The sequence below is a fragment of the Coffea arabica genome, chromosome 8c (assembly GCF_036785885.1).
Source record: "Coffea arabica cultivar ET-39 chromosome 8c, Coffea Arabica ET-39 HiFi, whole genome shotgun sequence".
Taxonomy (NCBI): Eukaryota; Viridiplantae; Streptophyta; class Magnoliopsida; order Gentianales; family Rubiaceae; genus Coffea; species Coffea arabica.
The window spans coordinates 44,856,404-44,878,097 of record NC_092325.1 but is presented as its reverse complement, the minus strand read 5'-3'; the positions used below and the strand labels follow the sequence as shown (position 1 = coordinate 44,878,097).

At 37.4% G+C, this 21,694-nt stretch overlaps 5 protein-coding genes and 1 non-coding gene across 7 annotated transcripts; 3 read left to right on the top strand and 3 right to left on the bottom strand.

Moving 5' to 3' along the window:
• Positions 1-119: 119 nt before the first annotated feature.
• On the bottom strand, positions 120-1,110 carry LOC113705567 (probable WRKY transcription factor 43). Its single transcript, XM_027227467.2, has 2 exons — positions 623-1,110; positions 120-436 (listed from the first exon to the last, which is right to left on the bottom strand). Exons 1-2 carry the CDS (start codon positions 1,018-1,020, stop codon positions 259-261), a joined length of 576 nt encoding a protein of 191 aa, XP_027083268.2. The 5' UTR covers positions 1,021-1,110; the 3' UTR covers positions 120-258.
• A 2,232-nt stretch (positions 1,111-3,342) lies between these two features.
• LOC140013953 (U6 spliceosomal RNA) lies at positions 3,343-3,446 on the top strand. Its single transcript, XR_011820805.1, has one exon. It is a non-coding gene; the product is annotated as a U6 spliceosomal RNA (small nuclear RNA).
• A 173-nt stretch (positions 3,447-3,619) lies between these two features.
• LOC140013273 (endoglucanase 20-like) lies at positions 3,620-6,446 on the top strand. Its single transcript, XM_072062488.1, has 8 exons — positions 3,620-4,096; positions 4,257-4,469; positions 4,563-4,763; positions 5,097-5,174; positions 5,245-5,397; positions 5,532-5,640; positions 5,711-5,877; positions 5,975-6,446. Exons 1-8 carry the CDS (start codon positions 3,854-3,856, stop codon positions 6,323-6,325), a joined length of 1,515 nt encoding a protein of 504 aa, XP_071918589.1. The 5' UTR covers positions 3,620-3,853; the 3' UTR covers positions 6,326-6,446.
• Positions 6,447-7,050: 604 nt separating this feature from the next.
• Positions 7,051-9,314, bottom strand: LOC140013282 (probable WRKY transcription factor 29). Its single transcript, XM_072062497.1, has 3 exons — positions 8,664-9,314; positions 8,434-8,547; positions 7,051-7,740 (listed from the first exon to the last, which is right to left on the bottom strand). Exons 1-3 carry the CDS (start codon positions 9,089-9,091, stop codon positions 7,221-7,223), a joined length of 1,062 nt encoding a protein of 353 aa, XP_071918598.1. The 5' UTR covers positions 9,092-9,314; the 3' UTR covers positions 7,051-7,220.
• Positions 9,315-14,293: 4,979 nt separating this feature from the next.
• LOC113703549 (meiotic recombination protein SPO11-2) lies at positions 14,294-17,020 on the top strand. The gene is made up of 11 exons (XM_027224947.2): positions 14,294-14,374; positions 14,482-14,565; positions 14,727-14,856; positions 14,972-15,109; positions 15,226-15,314; positions 15,671-15,799; positions 15,877-15,971; positions 16,062-16,124; positions 16,208-16,284; positions 16,383-16,513; positions 16,592-17,020. The coding sequence occupies exons 1-11, from the start codon at positions 14,297-14,299 to the stop codon at positions 16,724-16,726; spliced, it is 1,149 nt and encodes a 382-aa protein (XP_027080748.2). The 5' UTR covers positions 14,294-14,296; the 3' UTR covers positions 16,727-17,020.
• A 374-nt stretch (positions 17,021-17,394) lies between these two features.
• On the bottom strand, positions 17,395-21,675 carry LOC140013711 (G-patch domain-containing protein 1-like). 2 transcript variants are annotated; one of them, XM_072063621.1, is made up of 11 exons: positions 21,416-21,674; positions 21,141-21,225; positions 20,847-20,923; positions 20,723-20,750; positions 20,539-20,632; positions 20,381-20,447; positions 19,726-19,858; positions 18,460-18,644; positions 18,026-18,253; positions 17,838-17,954; positions 17,395-17,709 (listed from the first exon to the last, which is right to left on the bottom strand). In XM_072063621.1, the coding sequence occupies exons 1-11, from the start codon at positions 21,491-21,493 to the stop codon at positions 17,644-17,646; spliced, it is 1,158 nt and encodes a 385-aa protein (XP_071919722.1). In that variant the 5' UTR covers positions 21,494-21,674; the 3' UTR covers positions 17,395-17,643. The 2 variants fall into 2 exon arrangements, with proteins under 2 accessions (XP_071919722.1, XP_071919723.1); XM_072063622.1 differs by lacking the exons at positions 17,395-17,709; positions 17,838-17,954 and having other exon boundaries at positions 18,081-18,294; positions 21,416-21,675.
• Between the last annotated feature and the right edge of the window lie 19 nt (positions 21,676-21,694).

Below are 21,694 nucleotides of genomic sequence, written 5' to 3'. Positions count from 1 at the left end.
TCTTGTTAGACGAAGCAAGAGCAGTTGCCTGATGATAATTATAAAAGCCAAAACAACAATAAAAAATACTAGAAGGGATAAACTCATGAAGCTTAAGGTCAATCAAGACAAACTTGAAGTTGCGTGATCTTGATCTTTACGAGTGCTTAATATACAAACACTAGCTTGCTGTACATGCAGTGTTCTGATACAGCTTAACTTTGTCATATATGAACATTTAGCTGTCAGCCCCATTAGACACTAGCCCGAGGTCAGGCTTCAGAATCTGGAAAGAAACTGAAGTTGCTTCAGAAGTGGACTCAAAGTCTCCATTAATTTCTCACAAGGATGGTTGTGAATGCCCTCATATGTTGTCACCACAATGCTCGTGTCCTTTGAAAGTCGCTGGATTTGTTTCTTCACATTGCATGTGTGATGTGTGCAGCGGTAGTAGCTCCTTCAGTTCATTATTTCACAATTCAAGCACAGAAAAACAAAGCTAATTATGATCTTAATATCTTTCTTTGGGTTCTGAGAAACTTTAGAATGGAACAAAATAATGATAGATTTTCGGCATTCATGAAACCAAAATGATCAGCTAAGAAAATAATACTCGAGATAATGAAGTAGGAAGATATCTCACCTCGGGTGGGCACAATTCTTCACGGCTTTCTGCCCATATTTTCTCCACTTGTATCCATCATCAAGAATATCCTCAGTACTCCTAGTATGAAAGGCAATTCTTGGTGGAACACATTTTTTGGTTTTACCAGGTTTCACTTTGTTTTTATCAAGGTTATCTCCTTCCCTGGCGTTCCTAGATGCCATAGATAAACAGGGAGAGGTTGGTTTTTGTTCGCAGTTAACTGCAGTACTGGAGAGGATAGTAGCCCAGTCCATATCTGAAGCAATTTGAGGGCTTTGCATGGATTGGTTCATCAGCAAAGGAGGATACAATGGAGCAGTTGAGGAGAGGGTGGGGGTAAAAAGATATGGAACATTGTTTCCTGCTGCGATCGGCGATCCTTCTTCCATGAACATGATGTCTATGCCCACTATAGGATCAAGAGGAGGACCTGAAGAATGTTCTTTGGAATTTATGTTCCAAGATCGAAGATTGTGTTAGGTAGGCAGGCGTTGGACGGCATTATGAACACAATGAGAGGGAGTTTCCTTTTTGAAGAGCATGGCTTGTCCCTTGGAAAAACCCAACTACATTACCTACCATCATCTGTTCAACTGCCCTACTGGAAGAGGTGGTGTGGACTTGATCAAAACATATTCTTCTTAGCAGTAATGTGAAAGAATGTAGAGTTTATGCTTTGGCACTTGGACGGTGAGTAGATTGAGGATATAGGATAAATTGAGTGGACGTCTAGAATGAATCAATCAATCAAGCGAGCAAGATGATTGGCTGAAATCAGGTAAAAAGTACAGTGTTTTTGTTAAACAACTACTCTAGTTTCGTGGGGTTAAAACCAATCTTCCAGCCGTTGAAGGTTGTTTGGAAAAATGATTGCGTCTTTTTTATGAACGCAGTCCCGTGAATCATAACTCCGAAAAAAAGAAAAAATAGTTATACAAATTGAAAATTAGACAGAAAATCGCAATAGATGCCTTCATGCACGTATGCAAGTCAAGATTTTTTCCCCCAAAAAGAATGTAAATAATGCTGGAGAAGTTAGTTTTTTTTAAAAAAAAAAAAAAAAAATTAGTGGTTTGAAAATTGTTGTTTCAAATTAAGGGTTAATTACTATATGACCCATTGAATTTTGGATGCAGTAATTATTTGCCCTCTTACTTTCTATTCATTCATTTTATACACTACCAATAATAATATATTATACATTTTAATTGGTCATTATGCTCATCAAATTTTGGGTGACCAAAATGCACACCCCGTAACAAAATTAACCAACTAAAGAGTAAGATTTCAGGATCATATTGACACACTGCATGAGAAAAATACAACATAAAAATATACACATTGAAATCATTAAAATTCTATAGTCTCTAACTCGTGTACTTGCATCTATTATTGTTCTCACAATAAGGGTTGATCTCACTACTTAAAAAATACTTTATGAGTAACAAATCACCCCTTAGCATTAGAAAATTGAACTGCTTAATTACTTCCCAAATCTTGCCACCAACGAATATCGCTGGATTCACTCTAAATCCTCCAATTTCTTCATGAATTAATAAAGGCTAATTAGATGGTAACTAATTTGGAGGAAGAAAGAGGAGCAGCACATACAAGTTCTTGGGATTTTTGTATATATTTTTTGAGTTTTTATCCTGGCACTAATCGCGAATGGTTTTCTAGCTAGAATGCCTATCTTTTTTTCTAGCTTTTTGAGTATTAGGTTGCTGCGTCCATCTTTATGCATAAAAAGATATCATCACTCCTACCCGCAACAAATGAAGGTTAGGTCTCTTCCTCTGGAAGTGAAAACCCCATGCAACAATTAGTCATAATCATATGAAGACGAATTATTTTATAACATGCGTGCACAGACTGCATGGTCTCTTTTATGGTTGGATGTGCCCATTCTGCCATGCAAGTTAGCATTTGGGCTGGAAGCATTTACTGTTAGAACCCAACCCTTTCCCCCCGAAGAAAACAAAATCAATTCTAGACATGATGGGCAAATGCATGAAATTATGTCACACATGAACATGCATGTTTACTTGTGAAAATTACTCTTCCACACTACTATATATATGTAACTTTCACGTTCATTAACAAATTAAATCTGGTCATTCATAGTTTTAGATTAGAGGCAAAAAGGACTGTTTGAGGCTTTACGCATCACATGCGGCCTTAAACATAACAATTGAATTACTGATCATTCTAAATCCAGTTATAATTTAATCGGAACAGCATGTTTAACATGAATAATCATGTAAATGTTAATAAGCTGAAATTAGTTTATTATTCCCTGTCATCCCAATAATCCTTTTTTTTAAACTAAATTAAGTGATGTATGGGAAATTTTCTATGAAATTTTTATTTTTATATAAACGCATAAAATGGACAAGGAAAATGGCCATAAGATTGTTTGACGGGAGTCTTGTTTATTGCTTGTGGAATTGTACAGCACGGTAACCTGTGGAAATGTTTCCAAGAAATGATGTCAAGGGATGGGTTCTTTATTTTACTTGCTCCCGATTTTTTTTTTTCCTGGGGGGGAGAAGGGTAGTAAAGGTCAAGGAATGGGTTTGATGTAGGTTCTTGTCTCGATCTCATAGGGTGATCTTCGTGATAATGGTTGGCCAAGACTTCTATGCCACATTTCCCAGTTCTCACGCCATCCCCATTCCGAATTTCCACCCATAATGTGCAGTGCTAGACTTGCTAAGGGATTGAGCATATCCGTTAGATAAAATTGGAATGATACAGGGAAGATTAGCATGGCCCCTGCGCAAGAATGACACGCACAAATCGAGAAATGGGCAGAGCATATGAATTTTTAAGATTAGTTACTAAAGACTTATCAGCAAACCTACATCTCTCACTTTTTTAACTTAGAAGCATATTCCAGTTGAAATTTCTAGGTTGGACAATCTCATACTTAACAGCTGACAACATTTGAGATTCCATGGGCATATAAAGCTCAGGTGCTAGCTCGATCACCATGCTATGCTGTTAAGCGATTTTAGGGTGAAAGTAGCTTTCTTGATTGTCCCTGTGACTTATTCGCTGTTTTACCTCCTATTAAGAGTACCCACCATGCTGGATAAGAAAGACATGCTTGCCATCAAGTTTCTCTATAAATACCCACCATATAGCATATATATAACTAAACCAAGCAGCCAAATATAGAGTAATATATAATAACCAGCTAGCTGCAGTACTAATTAAAAGGTGATTATGAAGAAAATGTCTTGTGGTGCTATGCTCTGTGGTCTTTTGTTGTGCTTCAGCATCTTCGTAGCTCCGCTTAAAGCACAAGCCACGAAAGATGAATTATGCTCTGATTCTACTTATGACTACGAAGATGCACTGAGCAGGAGCATCTTATTCTTTGAAGGACAACGCTCTGGAAAATTACCACCAGACCAACGAGTCAACTGGAGAGGGGACTCCGCACTCTCGGATGGCAAGCTTGAAAATGTATGAAACACACGTACTTGTAATGTATACCATTAATTTTTTTTCTCATATACATAACCCTTCTTCACTTGATCGTCCATGTTCTGTCCTGTCTTAATTTCTTGATTTATGGAAGATCACTAACTTGTACTCGTAAAAATGTGCTTGATCATTTGATCAGGTGGACTTGGCAGGAGGGTACTATGACGCGGGTGACAATGTCAAGTTTGGATGGCCAATGGCATTTTCCGTCACCTTACTAAGTTGGGCCGCTATTGAACACCAAGATGAAATATCTTCCGCCAACCAGCTTGACTACCTCTGCCTGGCAATCCGCTGGGGCACCGATTTCATACTAAAAGCGCATACTTCAGCGACCACGCTTTATACTCAGGTCAGAATCTCATGCCACGTTTTATACGTATAACATATATATTAATGGATGCATCCACGATGGTGATTTGATATGCTACATGTATATACATAGGTGGGAGATGCAAGTAGAGATCATCAATGTTGGGAACGCCCAGAAGACATGGATATTCCTCGAACCCTTTACAAGATTACGCCTACTTCTCCTGGAACTGAGGTAGCTGCCGAGGCTGCTGCTGCCCTTGCTGCTGCTTCAATTGTCTTTAAAGAGTCTCAACCGGAATATTCCGCTCAGCTGCTAAGCCGGTCAAAACTTGTAAGCATCGCCTAATCTTCTGAGACAGATTCTTGGCTTCCTTTCCAGCCAGTCTAACTCAGAACTGACTACCTTGACACAGGAATTAATTATTTTAACTTGATCTAATCGGACGCTAAATAAACGTGTTAATACAATTAGGCCAATCACTCACTGATAAATTTTTCAATATATAGTGGTAGGAATTGTGTGATAGAAACGAGCCACATGTCCATGGAGCATCTCGTATATATGTCACGAATGCATTGCATGCTTTTCTAATGCTACTAGTCGGAGAAGTTGACATGATCTAATATTGGTCATTCTTCTCGATTTGTTTTTTCCTCTCCCCAGTTATTTCAGCTTGCTGACAACTATCGAGGATCTTACAAAAGTTCCTGCCCTTTCTACTGCTCTTACTCGGGGTATCAGGTAATTATTAGCGAAGTAGTCCTAATTATCATAACGATGAGATACTGAATAAGTGATCAATAATGCTAAGGATGAGCTGTTGTGGGCTGCTGCTTGGCTGTACAAGGCTAGTGGAGAAAATTACTATCTGAACTACGTATCTAGCAATCAAGGTTGGAGTCAGGCAGTCTCGGAGTTCAGTTGGGACAACAAATTTCCTGGAGTTCAGACGTTGCTCGCAAAGGTATTACCAAAACAACCTTTATATTTGTCAATGTATCCCTCATTGTTTAACTAAGAGATTAACTTTAAAGGGGGAAAAAACGAATAAAAAGGAGTTTTATGTTTATGGTACAATATTTTGGATCAAAATTCCAGGACTTTTTCTTGGGGACGACAAGTTTGGCGAATTACAAGAGTGGTGCTGATTCCTTCGTATGCGCATTGATGCCAGGGAGCAGCTCTGTGCGGATTAAGACAACCCCAGGTACTGCTTTGAATTGATTAAGTTGCCCTTCATTATTAATTGCATAATTTCCTTGACCATGATTACGCAGGCGGTCTTCTTTACACGAGAGATAGTAGCAATTTGCAATATGCTACTGGTGCTACCATGGTACTCCTTTATTACTCCAACATCCTTACCGCAGCTGGTTCTGAGGGAGTCCAATGTGGTTCTGTGATTTTCTCCCCTGCCAAAATCCAAGCATTTGCAAAGTCACAGGTAAGCTGTAAATTTTCCTTTTCATTTCACAACCAAATCATGTCATATACTCATCTTGTTAATTCGGACAGGTTTAATATGGTATTTACTTTTGCAGATTGATTACATTCTTGGAAACAATCCCCTCAAGATGTCATACATGGTTGGCTTCGGCAGCAAATATCCAACGCAGTTGCATCATAGAGGTGCATCCATCCCTTCCATTCATGTTCTACCAGCCGAGGTGGGATGCAGCGATGGCTCCTCAACATGGTACTCCTCCAGCAAACCAAATCCAAACATTCATGAGGGAGCTATTGTTGGCGGCCCCAATTCCAACGACCAGTTTAACGACTTGAGATCAGACTACTCGCATTTGGAGCCAACAACTTACATGAATGCTGCTTTTGTGGGATCAGTGGCTGCTTTGCTTGGCCAGATCAAGGAAGAGTTTTTGCAAGTCATGTAATCTATACTAGCATTAATTAATTACAGCCACAATCACGGGATCAAAGGCTCCATTCTTAATCATTATCACAAAAAAAAAAAAAGGCTTCATGCTTAATAAAGTTTAAGTACTATATATACTACTTGCGTACTTCAAAAAAAAAATTTTTTAGAACTTATTGTATCAGATACAAAGGACATAAATTCAAAACTCTCTCGAACGTGAGGGGTCAAATGTGCTTAACGTGGGTGAAGTATAAGGGAGTGAATTTAATTAACTAGTAAACATAAGGGGTCAAAATGGAATTTGACCGGAGAGGGAGAGTTACTTTCATCATCTTATATATGTTTAGGCATGCAGTTCCAGACTAGAGCTACGACATGCCCCGGCAGGAACTCAAAATTTTCTCTCGCAAATTTGGTAAACCAATTTCATAATTGAAATCTATGAAATGATCAACCGCAAGCTTTATTATATTATATAGTCATTGAGTAACTTGTGGATTACCTCGTAAATTACCACCCAAAACTTGCCAGCTGTTGAACGAGCGTGGTGTTTCTGGCGTTGCTTTTTTTTTTTTTTTTTGGAGCTGCTTTTCTTGAATATGCCGATGCCTGGATTTGAAGTGATCTCCAGACAGAATCCAGAAAAGACTACAAATCGTTGTACCAGAAAATATTTACACATTAAAACTTACTTTACTACAGTGTTAGTACATACGCGAAAGCCCCCAAAGAAAAAAAAAATCCAGACGAAAAAAGCAATTTATTACAAGCTATCAACTTCTTGCGCTACACTTTTTTTTTTTTTTTTGGCGTATAGATGATATCAGTTACACTACTACTAAGTATTTTTCACTTTACAAAATGACAAAAAAACATTTAAATAGTAGTATCTGATTTCCCCAACAGAGTAATTATACTGGTATGATTGGCTTTAGACGGTCAGACTCAGAGGAAACGGTTTCGGCTAAACGATGGCCATCACCCAATTCTGACATAAATGCATTCCAGTCGCATATGCCCGAAAAGAAGTCATCATCAAACATAACTTCTGGGATTAAAACTCCGTTATCAGGCTTCACATCAACTATTTGCCCATCATTTTCATCCTTTATCTCTCTTTCTATATTTCTTTCCTGAGATTCTTCTTCGTCTGCAAGCAAACGGGCTTCTGGCGAGGATAAAACTAAGCCGGGGTTTGGAGAACATCCCCCGGAATTTCCTTTTTTGGCTGCTTTCGAGTTGCTACCGGTAGGGGTCTTTGTAGTAGAAAACTTGTGCCTGACGGTACCAGCAAGAGCATTCTTGCGGGTTGGCTGGCTATGATTGTGCTCCGCCGTGTAGGTTATGACAAATATACTCGGATCCGTGCAGCTTTGTTCGACTTGCTTCCTAGCTATACATCCTTTTGAGCTGCTACACCTATAGTAGCTCCTATTTATTTCAACATCAAAATAGTATGTAGTTTAGTCATAGCTAAGTTCAACGTTTATGAAATAAAACCCATAAAATCAAATACTCAAAAGCTGAAAAGAATGAAGAGATAGGTATGTATAGGTTCATGGAAAAGAGATATTAGCTAGATGTCATCATGTACGTGTATTTGTATAACACGTCTTCATACAAATTACTTTTACACTTACACGGCAATGAAAATTAGATGCTACATACGATGGTAGAATTAGGATCCTATTGCTAGAGTGGCAATTATCAACTTAAAAAATTGTAATGGAATTAAGATTCATCTTCGTGGACTATTGTATATCCTTGTGTTTACCATGAAATCACACTTTTGATTAAGTTTAAAAGCTATCAAGTGATACATAAGCCAAGTGATTTTTACAAAATTTTCACATAGATGAGAGAATTTTATGTATTTTAAAAAGAAAATTAATATAAAGGTGTGAACTTTGTATATTAATTTGAAAGGGTCAATGTGCTTTTACAAAATGGACGGAGAAGGGGCCAATAAGATGAAACACTGAAAATATTGCAAAGTTTTAACCCTTTTATATAAAATTCTAAAACTTGAGGGGGCCGGGTTGGGGGTTGCAATTGCCTACCCTGAAAGCATATGCATCGCCGGCTAGATATTAAGTTGACATTTACTACAGGGAGAAATTATACCTTGGGTAGGGAGAGCCTTTAATTGGTTTCTGCCCGTATTTGCGCCAAGCCCACATATCAGAAGAGAGATCTTTGGCTGTTGATTGGAGCACAACTCTTTTTTGCTGATTCTTCCTGATAAAACCAACGAAACATGATGTCACAAGTCAATCAGCATAATCAATCGAGCAAGTAGTTAACGAATACTCATGGCTATCCAGGGAATGAACAAGCTACAAGTATTTACTAACCTTCTCTTGTATTTTGGCATGTAGGTTGAGGTTGCAGTAGCAGCAGGAGGTTGGTCCCCGTGAACCTTTACTTTCTGCTGATGAACTTCTTCAGGTTCTTCTTTCGTTTCTTTGCAGACAGAAACGGAATCAGATGGAGTAGTTGGGCCTACTGGGCTATTTTGTGCAGGTGAAGAATGCGAAACGGTGTAGAATGGCTTGTAAAGATCTTGTAATTCATCGGTTAACATGGCTGCAGTCTCGAAAGGACCAGGAAAACTGAGAAGGAGACCATGATGTTCATCTTTCGGGGTGTCCAATAGACCATAACAAGAAGTTAGATGCTCGGTACTGCTGCCAGTCGCAGAAGTATTGCAATAATAACCGGTAGATCCTCTAACTATGGCTTGCAAACCCCAATCTTCCAAGCTCCCAAAGTCTGCCATCATAATTATCTGAACTACTTAGTTTATTGCTAGTTGTGTATTATGCTCGGAAAGAAACCGAGAAGCAGATTGGTGGCGCTGACTTCGCTTATGGGGACGGATATTAAAAGAGGAAACTGAAGTGTGTTGTATTTTTATAGTGCTAAGGACTAAGGATCCTACCTTTGTAGTTCATATTTCACACGCACACATACGAAGAATCAGTCGTTGTATGGGGTTGACCTTGTTAAAATGTCAAAGGGGGGAACCAAAGAACAGGCTGTATCTCATTGTCCATTCTAAGTTCCAGCTCCATTTAGTTCTCATTTGCTGACTTGCCTAACAGGACTAGACTAGAAATGATAAATGTATAATGGTACACTAACAAAAGTAGCTTCATTAGATTATATTCACATCACGATTATGTCAGCAAGGAGGGTGCCAAAACATTAGGCTGCGTATAAATCAAGTGTTTTTCAAGATACTTTTTAAAATTTTATATGATATTGTATTTGAAAAACTATAATTCTTGCATTATATATTTTGGGGTGTTTTTAAATTTTTTAGGGTGTCTTTTAAAAAAAAAATTAAAGATCATCCCAAGAGGGACAGAGGAGGAGGAAGTGAGAAGGGGTTGTGGCGGGGAACGAGGAGGTGGAAGAAGGAGAAAAGGGGGAAGAGGAGGAAAGGAGGGAGGATGACAGGTGGTGGCGAGATTTTTTTTTTTAAGTTAATTTTTTGTACATTTGTTAGGTGCATTTGAGAAGTATTTAAAATATTTTTAGGGTATGTTATTATAGCATTATATTTGAATAACTAATATTTGGAAAAAAAAAACCCAAGTAGAGCCTAAGATATTTTTTTTTGGGTACATATTCAATTTTGTATGTACATTTTGTTTCTAATATACAGGGGTGGAGCCAGAAAAAAATCTTAATGGGGGCAAAAATAACACTAAAATTTTTTATCTACTCTTTTTCTAATTTTTTAAGCAAAAAAAAAAAAGTCTCATGCATAAAATTACCATTTCACAAGTTAAAATATTTATCAAATAACCCATTGATTAGTTATTACATTAACTAATCAATTTTCAAATTTCTTTAAAACAGTAATAGTCTCATGCTCTAGAAATATATTTGCAAACAAATTTAAAATAATAATAATAAGAAGTAATTGTTTAGAATCTAATTTTGATGGTCTCCTAAAGTTGGTGAAAAGAGTTGCAAAATGTGACGGACCCAAGTCTTAGAAGATCAATTGATTCTGGTGCAATTTCTAAATAGGATGAAGTGATTAAAAGAAAGAGTAACAAGCTTTGGTTGTGAAAAAAAAATGGCTCTCTTATGTATGTTGGGGAGTGGGGACAACCGAGAGCCAGATGAGGAAAAGAAAATTGGGGAGTGGGGACAAAGGAAGTAAATGATAATTGGATGAAGTGATAAAAAGAAAAAGTAGTTGGCTTGGGTGCGGAAGAAGAGGAGCCGGTTGTGAAGGAAAATGGGGGACTACAGGAGTAAAGGGAATTTGCGGAGTGGAGACCAAAAGGAATGACTGATATAATTGGTACTTGACCCTGTTGGTGGGAAAATGAGAACTAGAAGAGGAAAGTGAATGATATAAATTTTGTGACTCATTCTTTCACATTTTTTCTAAAAAAAATTCTGAAAGTACCTTTAAAATTATGTCAAAATTATAGATGTATTATAGGAATTTAAGGAGGGCAGTGGGGGCCTGTGCCCCCACTTTAAATCCGCCCCTGCTAATATACATAATGTTAAATCTACATCAACAACTTCACATGTACCCAATTCTTTTTATTTTTTTCGGTTGATATAGAAAGGAAATTAAAAGCTACAAATCATGGCTTGTCTCTAAAATGCACAGCGTCACTGAAATCATCAGAGAATCACATTAACACATGTTAATTAATGGTGCATGATTCTGCGTTGGATCTTCAATGATTTTAGTGACATATCAAAGAAAATTTTGCATGAAACATTAAAATTACAGCAAGTGAATTTATGATTCCAAACCAAATTTGGCCTAGCCATACGCATACATACATACACATATGTATATATATATACACACACACACACAGAGATCAACCTTAACATGCAAATTGTTGATGATGGAAATGGGACAGTTTGACGGCAACGTCCCTGTGCATAAACAAGATCCCAAACCGCTATTGTGAAAGGATTTGACATTAGTACTGCATGCTTGCAACTTGCATATGTATTCTCACTCGCTAAGCTGACCAGACCAGCAGCACGGGTGACCGGCAGGCAATGCCACGACCGACTCCTCAACCGATCAACTTTGAAAAAATGACTCCTAGTAGTGGGAAGAATATGGCGTTACCTGAAATACCGGGAACTAAAAGGGGGGGAATGGACTTTTCGGGACCATCACCGTCTTCGTCGTCCAATTATGCATGTTCGTATTGTGATTTGCTATCATCCTTTCCTCACTTCACAGTCCACAGCCCCCTTCTCCAGTCTTCTCCTTTGGCCTTATTAATCCACTACTATCACCATGCCCCTGCTCTTCTTCTACATATCTATACATGTAACTACTTATATGATAGAGCCGTATAGGCCAAAGATGTTGATAGCTACTGGCTTTGGATATGGGGACTGAATGGCCAAACGGCGTAAGCTAGCTAGCCATTCTAAAAAGATCATTACAAAACCGCGTCGTTTGCTAATAAAAAGCCATGCTTCACATCAAGTCGGTCTTCCACGTTCAAAATTTTACACTGCTAAAGTAAAGTAGGCACTTTTTAATCCTTCACCCGAGTGTGGACTTTTTGATTAAGGCCCAAGGCCGAGGCATGCTTTCGTTTACTTTTAAAAAAAAAAAAAAAAATCAACAACTTTATTAGTTTCTTTTTATATAAAGAATTTGTTTCGAGACATGTCGGCCTGAATTGGACTTTCAATTTATATAATTTTTGTCGTTTAGAACTACTATTAAAACAGAAAAAAGATTTGTTTTTTCTTTCTTAGATGAAAGAGCCGAACTAAATAAATTACTTTCTTATAACTTGAGGCAGCAGCACGCGATATGGCGGTGATTAATGCTACCTGAATATGCTCGAATGGACCTTGATTTCATTGTCTTGTCAAATTAAACAGGCATTAAAAATTATAAGAAATTTGACTAAGTGGTATCAGATAAATTATTATTCAATACAGAAATTATTACAATGGCAATCAAATTATTGAACGCTTACGTAGTTGCCGAATATATATGCTTGTGAGTTTAGGAGGCAGTTAATTATTTATTATTCAAAGGTCAATGTTAGGTTAGCAGAAAAGGTCAAAGCCACCTTTTGTGTACTAACACCTATCAGGGACTCCGTTGTTTGAAACAACAACCCGATTCAGTATTTAAAATTAAAAATTAATAGATTCATATCTTAATATATTTAGACGCGTTTAATAATAAAAATAGAATATTTAAATTAATTAAGTGATACTGAATTTTTTACATAAAATTTGTTTCAAAAAATAAGTGATAAGTTATACTTATCGTCACTTAATAAAATATACGTTCAAAAGTATCAGATTTGGTACATAATAATTCAAAAACTTAATAGATAAATTTAAAAGACTTCAAATTTCATATTTTAATTTTATCAGACGCACCTAAATTATGATGGGTTGTGTGACCAAAAGAAAAGAAAGGGAAGATGTTTAAGGGATTGGAGCGGAGACTTGAGAAATTATACCGTCATTTCTTCAACCCACCCGTGTCTATCGGTTAAAGTTTCTCGTACGGCACTCATATTCCAATTTAGTGACGAATTGAATAGTCGGATATGCATTTTGTTGACCCATGCATGCAGGGAAGTCTAGTCCAGAAAAGAGGGGGGGCGGGGGGGGGGGGGGAAGAAGAAAGAAAGGAACCGTGGATTTTTAGCTGGGCTAGAGGCCCCTCCCTCCCTACTTCGGAAGAAAATTTCAGTTGCGACATTTTCGTAGTAATACCGTCCCATCATCTACGCAACGGATCTTCTGTTTCACACTCTGTACCATTCTTTGTCCCATTTTTTATTATATTACTATTTCTCCTTCATAAATATCATGTTTTAATTTTTTTTTAATTTCCTTAAGATCCAATAAATATTAATTCAGTAAAAAATAAATACAATAGCTTCAAAAAAATAATATATAATAGAAAATTAAAAAATACAGCAAAAAATGCATAAAAGATTTTATTTTTTATGCATTTTGATTTTTTGAGTTTGTTAAATTTTGTGTATTACTGAATTAATAGTTATTGGATCTTAAGGAAACAAAAAAGAACTAAAACATGATGTTTATGAAGGTAAAATAGCAATATAATAAAAAGTGGGACAGAGAATGGCACAGAATGTGAGACAGAAGATCCGTTGTGCATCATCTATCTATATACATTTTTTTTCCCCGGTCAAAACCATCACCTTTATTGAGTGCTGCCCAAAAATTTTATTGCCCTATGTACGTATGCATAGTATAGTCTTACCCGCTTGCTGCGTTTTCTCCGTCATTGCCTTGATTGTATTCCATCCTTTATCACAATCCGCATGGAGAATGGCAAAGTAATAAAATCACGACACTAAAAAGATTTGGCCTTTTCAAATTTTTTCTGTAAAATTACAAGTAATTATCAGTTCAACAATATGACGATGGGAAAAAAAAATCTACATAATTATAACGCTACAAAAGTATGTCGGCAGAATCATGAGTGTTGTCCCTGAAATTTATAGACAAAATACTAATAGATATATACATAAACATATTTTTGTCATTTCTAGTTCATGTAAATAACATATTTTTTTGTTGGATGAGCAAATTGTTGTGTAACAATAATTTATATAGTAGCTGAGGAAACTTTGGTTTAATGGTTGAAATTGAAAAATTTTAGGAACGAGAGATATTTGATTCCAATTTCTCCTTTTTCCCTTCTCATTTTTTCTAATCCGACCTCTCTCTTACTGAAAAAAAAAAAGGTTTAAAAAAATCTATATAATAATACTCTTTCAAAAGAGAGAAAAAAAAAAGAAGACAAAGGTGTATTTGGGCTCAGTCCACAGCTCGCGTCGTAACCTTTTCAGATCACCTTGGGTCCTAATTTGATCCAATTTCTTCTGCGTCCACTGGCCCACGCCGCCTAAACACGCTCTAGTACAAATCACCCATTTGCGCGCGCAGAATCCCCAAATTTGAAATCATCTGACAAATGGAAGAGCTCTGGAAATCCTCCATTTTCTTCTCCGATCAAAGCCTCTGCTACGCCGATATTCTCTCTCCCCCGGAGGTATCCATTGCATAAATCACATCTACACTCTTAGCTTATATGTGTTTCTTTACGTCGTATATTGACATTAATTCCTTATTTTTTCTTTTTTGTTGGTTTTGTTTCAGGTTCGAGCTAGAATTGAAGTTGCAGTCCTCAATTTCTTAAAAGTTCTGAACGCTCCGACGCCTGAAATCTCCGATCTTCCTCTGGTTTCATCTCATGCTCTGTTTCCATATTTCATGACATTACATTATGGAAAATTACAAATTAATTGTACGGAATTAGACATTCAAATGAAAAAGCAGAAGAAGAAGGAAGAAATCTTTTTTCAGTATCTCATTATAGTTAATTCGCGGAAAAATTTAAACAGATTAGTAGAAAGTCGAGCAATAGCAGAGTGAGTCGCGGATTATTAACGGATGTATCCTGGATTTTCTTATCTCAATCCTTTTGCAAGCGGTCTTTGATGAGAGAAAATAGTGCCAAATCCTTCGTCAGAGGTAAAATGAATAAAATTATGCCGACTATTTAAATGCAATGATCTCTTGTTTTTACATTTTCTTCAAAAAAAAAAAAATTAAGAGTTCTTATAGTTTTGGAATTTTTGGAATGAAGTGTGGATGGTGATGAAGATGTGTTACCAGATACTGCTTCAGGAGAAAAGAGTGACTCAGAGAGAGTTATTCTACAAGTTGCTTTGCGATTCACCAGATTATTTCCCTTCTCAATTGCAGGTCAACGGGACCATCCAAGGTCAATCCTAAATTGCATTTTGTATCTTTGACATGTTATTATTGTTAATGTCTGCAGCACTTCATCTATAATTTATCTGGGTTAAAATATAATGTTTGGGACTTGTTGCCAAACAGATTTAGTGGCATTGCTTCGATGCAGTCGTTTCAGCCTTGGGATTATGGCATCTGGCAGAGGAGCGGTTGCTGGCCGCCTATTGCTGCAGGCACACTTCTTGTCAACTCTTGCTTTTAACCTTAGATAATTGGAGAGTAATGCATAACAATAGCCCCCCCCCCCCCCCCCCCCCCCCCCCCCCCTCTTTTTTTTATAATCTTTTGCCCCCTTCAATCCTCAGTAGTGTCATGCCTTTTATTATTTACAAATTGGGATTTCTTGCATTGTTGGCCCTTCAACTGTGTCGCTTCATAGTACTTATCATTTGTTGAATGTTGTCTCTCGCACTTTCCATCTTGGTTGAATTTCAGTGGAATTATTTCATGTATCCGTTATCAAGTGTTAAGACAGTTCTATCCACTCAGCGATGACTACTGTATATATTTCCCTTGCTTCACTGAGCAGGAGCCAAACAAGGAAGCAGTGGATTGCTCTACTTGTGGATCTTCTGGTTATGCTATTTCAGGGAACCTGAATTTGTTAGAGAAATTGATCATGAAGACGGATGCTCGTTATATAATTGTAGTGGAGAAGGTTTTTTCTTACTTCTGTTTATGATTACTTCAGCCTATTTCCTCCAATCAGCTGTTGACAGAGCTGCAGTTTTTCAGCATGCTATATTCCAGAGGCTGGCCGAGGACTGTGTATTCAATCAAATTCCGAGCATTCTCATTACAGCCAAAGGATATCCAGACATCGCTACAAGGTAGCTAAATCGAACAATTTTTCAAGTGAGTTCTTTTGATTTAAATTGAAGTGCGTTGGACGTCACCTTCACATTCTGATTGTCAAGCAGGTTCTTTCTCCATCGAATGAGTCGAGCATTTCCTGAAATGCCAATCTTAGGGCTCGTTGACTGGTATCGATAACTTAGCATTATTACACATCATTGCATTTTTTGTCACTAATCACCTAAGAACTTGCTCAATCAAATTTTGCAAGGAATCCTGCGGGATTAGCAATACTGTGCACCTACAAATTCGGAAGCATAGGAATGGGCCTGGAGGCTTACAGATATGGTAATTTATTTACACAGATGATTGCATTGCACCAAATGCACTTTGGGTGGTGCTGGAATCCAATTTATTTATGCCTTTCTCTATCTCCTTTATATCAGCTTGCAACGTGAAGTGGCTAGGCATGAGAATGGATGACATAAGTCAACTTGCCCCTGAAGAATCTTTAATCAATTTGAAGCTTAAGGATCTTCAAATTGCCAAAAGCTTGTTGTCCTCAGATGTATTGCAGGTGAATCACCTGACAAAATGCAGATCCTGTACATGGTTTCACTATTGAGGTTAATGCCTCGGTGTATCGTCTTTGCAGGATAGCTACAAAGAAGAGTTGGCTACGATGGTTGAAAGTGGCCGGAGAGCAGAAATTGAAGCTCTGTACTTCCATGGATATGAATTTCTGGGAAAGTACTTGGCAACCAAAATTGTGCAAGCCAATTATATCTAGTATGGTAGACTATCAAGCTTTTATGCATTCGAATCTTAGCCAAAAAGAGCTGCATTCTTGGGAACAAAACACCGGTGATTCCCATTTTCTTGCCAGCGCATTATCCATTATCCCCGCTGGGTCGGCTACGATGGCCTTCTATTCGTAGCATCCACAGCAATACAGCATGTAGGAACTCGACTATGTCTTTTTTCCATTTCTTTGGGATTTATGCCCAATTTTAGCTTCATACACTCCCATTCATAGTATACTAGTTTACTAATATGGCATGAAACTCACCAGTCACCACTCCTTTTGTATATTCACATAAATTTTTTTTTAAAACAGTAGGGTTTATGAAGCTAAATTTGTAGCATGTAAATAATTTTCGCTCTTTTTTGCTCCTATTGGCTGCTGAAGTCTCCAATCTATCATGCAAACTTCTAAGACGTTTTAGCAAAAAAAAGATCCCAAATGCGTTCATACCAGCGCACGCATTCCATTCTCCACTAGATTATGAAACCCAGTTTCTTAGCTGCAAATTCTTGGCATCTAAACAACATTAACAGACCTTTTAAAGCAGCCAAAGATGTTTCCTTCAAGCAAACGCCAACAGTTAACCCCGCAGACAACAGGATAATAAACCTCTGTAGGCGTAGATAATGTGGCTAGAACTACGTTCCAACAGAAGCAGTAAACAATCGGATCAATTTTCATATAACTAGAAAAAATGCAATTATCTCCCAGCCATCAATTGTATGCCTAAAAAACTAAACTCCATACTGTGTGGCGGCTGAAATTAAGGACTAAAAAGAGGTGTACAAAAAAGATTAAAAATAAATGAGGAACCACTTGCAAAATGTTCCTACCATCCAACTAGTCTCAGCACCAATGTACATAACGTTACATGCATCTGAAATCGGGTCAAAACTAACTTTTCACCATTTCTTCACGGATAGAGAGACTCTTTTTCCCTCAACAACTAATTTGTCACTGCCTTGAAGCTGCAGCAACAAACAAAATGTTAACGTCAACTTAAAACGGACAATACAAATCTGACTAGAAACACAACGAAACCAATTAGCAAGTAAGCTAACAATGATTCATCAAAAAAGTGCCACATTAGTCATACCTTGCATTTTAAAAAAGCAAGTGCTTCTTTCTTAGAAGAGAAGTTAGAGAACACGTCTGATGAGTGCTCATCAATAAGAACTTTAAGTTGCTTCAGCTTCAATGACTGTCCAGGTGCCTGCCACAGGAAATCAATTAGCAAGAGAACAAGAAGAATCTTGGATCAGTTTGCCTTGTTGGGAGATAGACCTGCTTGATAAGTTGTCTGCATAACTTTTTCAGCTTCACATTTGAATTACAATCATTTGCTACCTCTGACAATTCATCATGTTTTCTTTTTGGAGAAGAACGGGATTCTGTGGATTCCTCACCATCACTGTCGTCAAATGAAGTCTTTTTTCCCTGGAAGTAGCAACCAGCAATTTTCTTTGTTCGGTCTTTGATACCAAGCCCTTGCTTCCCAGTTGTAGCTTTATTCTGCAGTGAAAGACGTCAAACTTAGTAACTTCCTGGTTTCCCTACAAAGAATGTCTATTATTCGCTTATAGACATGTAATCAATATATCAACAGCCAGCTACTTTCTATTTAGAGCTTCAAGGATATTGCAAAAAGCATGATACATTAACATTCCCCTGGCAAAAGAAGGCAAATTCTTTATTTGATTAATAAAATTAACACATACTTGGACGAGTTTATAAAGATTTTCTTGATCCTCTTCATGGAATGCAGTCCTTTGATCACCATTTTGAGTTCTTTCTATGGCCTTCCTTCTCCGAGCTTCAGCTCCAAGAAAACCACCAGAAACAAATCCTCTTTTGAAACCCCACCATTCAGGTGAAACTACTTGGTAATGTTGATCTGCTTTCCCTGCATAGACAGTAGTTTGTTCACTGAAGAGCTTATGCTGAGAATTGAAACAGTTTTCATCTGTACTGGACAGTTCCTCAGATGATTATGATCAGATATACAATAATAATGCAGTGACGGGTAAAACACCATTTAGCAGCCAAAGGTGCTAAAAAATGCACTAATGAAAACCCAAATGAAAACAGGAAATACATTATGACATTTACCAAGCAAACATTCAAATATGAATATCCAATCTGCAGAAGTTATTAACGTCGAAAATTTACAAGTGTTACCATTTGCTGAAGCAAATAAATATTTACAACTATGTCTTCATAAATAAGATTGACTTTTTCTATGACACTCACTTCTCTAGAAAAATCAATTATTTTTTACTTTAAATTTAAGCAGACAGCACATGTGTGCTTATAAAAGTGGGCCAGTTGAGTGCGCTTCTTTAATATGATTAGAAGAAGTTATCAAAACCAAACTACTAGTCAAGCAATTTGATAAAGCAAATCCCAGAGGACAGAAGTCAACTCATGCAGTTAAAATGAAGATCCTTATCTATATCCCCTGCCTTTAGACCCAGTTAATGCAGAGAGATAACCAAGAATATTCCATCATACTAATCGAAACTACAAACCAATGACTTGCAAATTCGCATGTGGCCCAGAAACCAGCAAAAAACCAAAACCTACGTCTCCTCATTGCGGAATATTTTTCATCACATTGAGCAGAGCTACTGCAAGACTTCAGCATTTAAAAATTACTCCAAAAATCTAAATTCTATATGCTAGTTCGATATAGCATATCAGAAAGATCAAGGATCTGCTTGGACCCATATGCATATGTCAGATCTAGCTCATTTACAAACTGCAGAAAAGCTGCATAATCTAATTCATACAGCATAGAAAAGTTCAGATAACAGCAGCGCAAGAAGGCAGTCAGTTCATTCAGCACATGGTAGTCTGGAGCATTAAAAGTTCTAACTGCATCAGCCATCAGCCAAAAGCATGCACTTACACAATTGTAATGTGACAAACATCAAGGTTTACGATAATGGTAACTCTCAAGATCTATAATGTGGATCGAGCATTACCTTCACTATCCGGTATGTGGCTCTTCACATTCTCCACTAAGTTAGCCACATTCTCCACTAAGTTGGCCACATCCTCCTCTGAGTTAGCTACATCCTCCTCTATATGTGGAATAGGAGAAACTGCCCTTTTGACCTACAAAGCAAGCAAGCAAAATGAACTGGCAATGCAAGCCACATAAATTTGAAGATGAAACAGAAACACTGGATACCTAGCGTATCAACCATCAAGTTCAAAATCAAAGACTAAGAGAATGTAGAATACAACAAATTTAACTTAATAATACAATCAAAGGAAAGAGACCACATCAAGGTTCATCAGAAACACACTTCTCAGTTAGCATTGAAGTAAAGTAATTTTCATCAGGAGCAATAAAAGTTCTATCATCCCCAAGAGATGGAGCAGAGTAAAATGCTCAAAATGAACAATGCCAGTCTGGCAGCAGACATGATAATCACCTCCGGCTTATACACAAAGTTCATTTATAAAAAATGAGAACCAAATGTGCAGGAGTTTGTATAAAGCGATTGTAAAACTATCAAAGAGAAAAAGCAACGTAAGATTAATGTATATAGAAAATAGTCTCATACCAACCAAATATAAGGAAACACCACCATGGATAACCTGACGGTACCATACAGAGGATGTACTACTTACAAGGATTCCTTCAAGATCCTGAGAAGAATAGGCTTGAACATGCTTCCCCCTCTCTCTTTTCTTGTATCTAACAGTAGTAGAAATGAACAAAAGATTACTCTACTGCAAAAAATTCACAACCTAACATTTCAGTTTATAATCAGCTACAATGTATTTACCTTCCCTGAGGCCGAGTAACCTTCACTTCTTTATCCTGATTGTCACTGGAGCTCTTGGAAATTGCATCTGCTTCTGCCTCATCTTCTCCTTCACCTGTTATGTCCACCCAAAAGACTCCTAAAATCACTACTATTATTGTGTCATGATTAAATATGACTGTGAATTACTGTACTTTGGTCATACCTTCGTCCTTCATGACATTAGCTGCTTGCTGCCACGTCAATTAAGAATAAGATTAGCGGAAAAATGATCATATGAAATCAAAACTAAGAAAAAAGATAAGTTCGAGAAAAGGTCCCAAAATTACCACTTTTAATTTTTTGAGGATGTTATCGAACTGAGTGGTATCAAATGCCCAGTTATTTGGCTTCTCAGTTCCAATACCTATCAAATTCACAAAGTTAAATAGTACGTAGTTAAAAATGCTCCAAACTCTATTTGGGCTTCATTTAGTATATATTTCCAGATGGAAACCCAGCTCAAGTGCAAAACAGAAGGATTTCTTGGCAACATCAATTGCCTAGCAAACAATAAAAAGCAAATAGGTAGAATGAGATTAGCAATAATTGGGAGAATAAGGGGAAAAAAAAAAGATACAAACCCGCAGTATCTTGCTTGTTCTTAACCCTGATGTATCCTTTGATCCCTTGTTTATCTTTGCCCAAGCCTTCTCCTTCTTCCCATCCCTAACAACATTCGTTTATTAAGATTTAAACTTCTGCTTTACAACTCTAAGACCCCCAAAATAGAAATCCATTAAAAATGGCAAATGAAACAAGTAAATCGGAATTGTGTAATCCGATTCAATACACGTTGATAAGTATCTATATATGCATAAATTCGTAACCGTAGTCCAGAAAGAGGAAGATTCAATACCATCTGCTTCATGAGGCGGAAGGCAGCGGAGGATCGGGCGACACCGACATAATTAACCGGAGCTTCGGGTGCCGACATGACTACAAATTGGATTGGATATAAAGCAAAGTTTCCTCTCTTCCCCTCTCTCCTATGCAATGGTTGATATGCCTTTCAGAAAGGGAGAGACAGTGGGGAAGAGGGGTTAAGGAAAGGAGGAGGGTTTTGGAGCGTAGGCAGCTCAAGGCCGAAAACCCTGGAAACTCGAAACCGAATGCCGGAATTTTCCTTTGCCATTTA

Excerpts from the sequence above, each read along its gene's own strand:
- LOC113705567 (XM_027227467.2), bottom strand. The coding sequence starts at position 1,020 with ATGTTCATGGAAGAAGGATCGCCGATCGCAGCAGGAAACAATGTTCCA. Across the intron at positions 437-622 it reads AAGAATTGTGCCCACCCGAG|GAGCTACTACCGCTGCACAC; the intron begins GTGAGATATCTT and ends AATGAACTGAAG.
- LOC140013273 (XM_072062488.1), top strand. The coding sequence starts at position 3,854 with ATGAAGAAAATGTCTTGTGGTGCTATGCTCTGTGGTCTTTTGTTGTGC. Across the intron at positions 4,097-4,256 it reads CGGATGGCAAGCTTGAAAAT|GTGGACTTGGCAGGAGGGTA; the intron begins GTATGAAACACA and ends TCATTTGATCAG. Across the intron at positions 5,175-5,244 it reads GCTCTTACTCGGGGTATCAG|GATGAGCTGTTGTGGGCTGC; the intron begins GTAATTATTAGC and ends AATAATGCTAAG.
- LOC140013282 (XM_072062497.1), bottom strand. The coding sequence starts at position 9,091 with ATGATGGCAGACTTTGGGAGCTTGGAAGATTGGGGTTTGCAAGCCATA. Across the intron at positions 8,548-8,663 it reads ATGCCAAAATACAAGAGAAG|GAAGAATCAGCAAAAAAGAG; the intron begins GTTAGTAAATAC and ends TGGTTTTATCAG. Across the intron at positions 7,741-8,433 it reads AAAGGCTCTCCCTACCCAAG|GAGCTACTATAGGTGTAGCA; the intron begins GTATAATTTCTC and ends TGAAATAAATAG.
- LOC113703549 (XM_027224947.2), top strand. The coding sequence starts at position 14,297 with ATGGAAGAGCTCTGGAAATCCTCCATTTTCTTCTCCGATCAAAGCCTC. Across the intron at positions 15,110-15,225 it reads GGTCAACGGGACCATCCAAG|ATTTAGTGGCATTGCTTCGA; the intron begins GTCAATCCTAAA and ends GTTGCCAAACAG. Across the intron at positions 16,514-16,591 it reads TGTCCTCAGATGTATTGCAG|GATAGCTACAAAGAAGAGTT; the intron begins GTGAATCACCTG and ends TCGTCTTTGCAG.
- LOC140013711 (XM_072063621.1), bottom strand. The coding sequence starts at position 21,493 with ATGTCGGCACCCGAAGCTCCGGTTAATTATGTCGGTGTCGCCCGATCC. Across the intron at positions 20,751-20,846 it reads TCCTCAAAAAATTAAAAGTG|CAAGCAGCTAATGTCATGAA; the intron begins GTAATTTTGGGA and ends TTGACGTGGCAG. Across the intron at positions 17,710-17,837 it reads TTGCTTTTTTAAAATGCAAG|CTTCAAGGCAGTGACAAATT; the intron begins GTATGACTAATG and ends TTGTTGCTGCAG.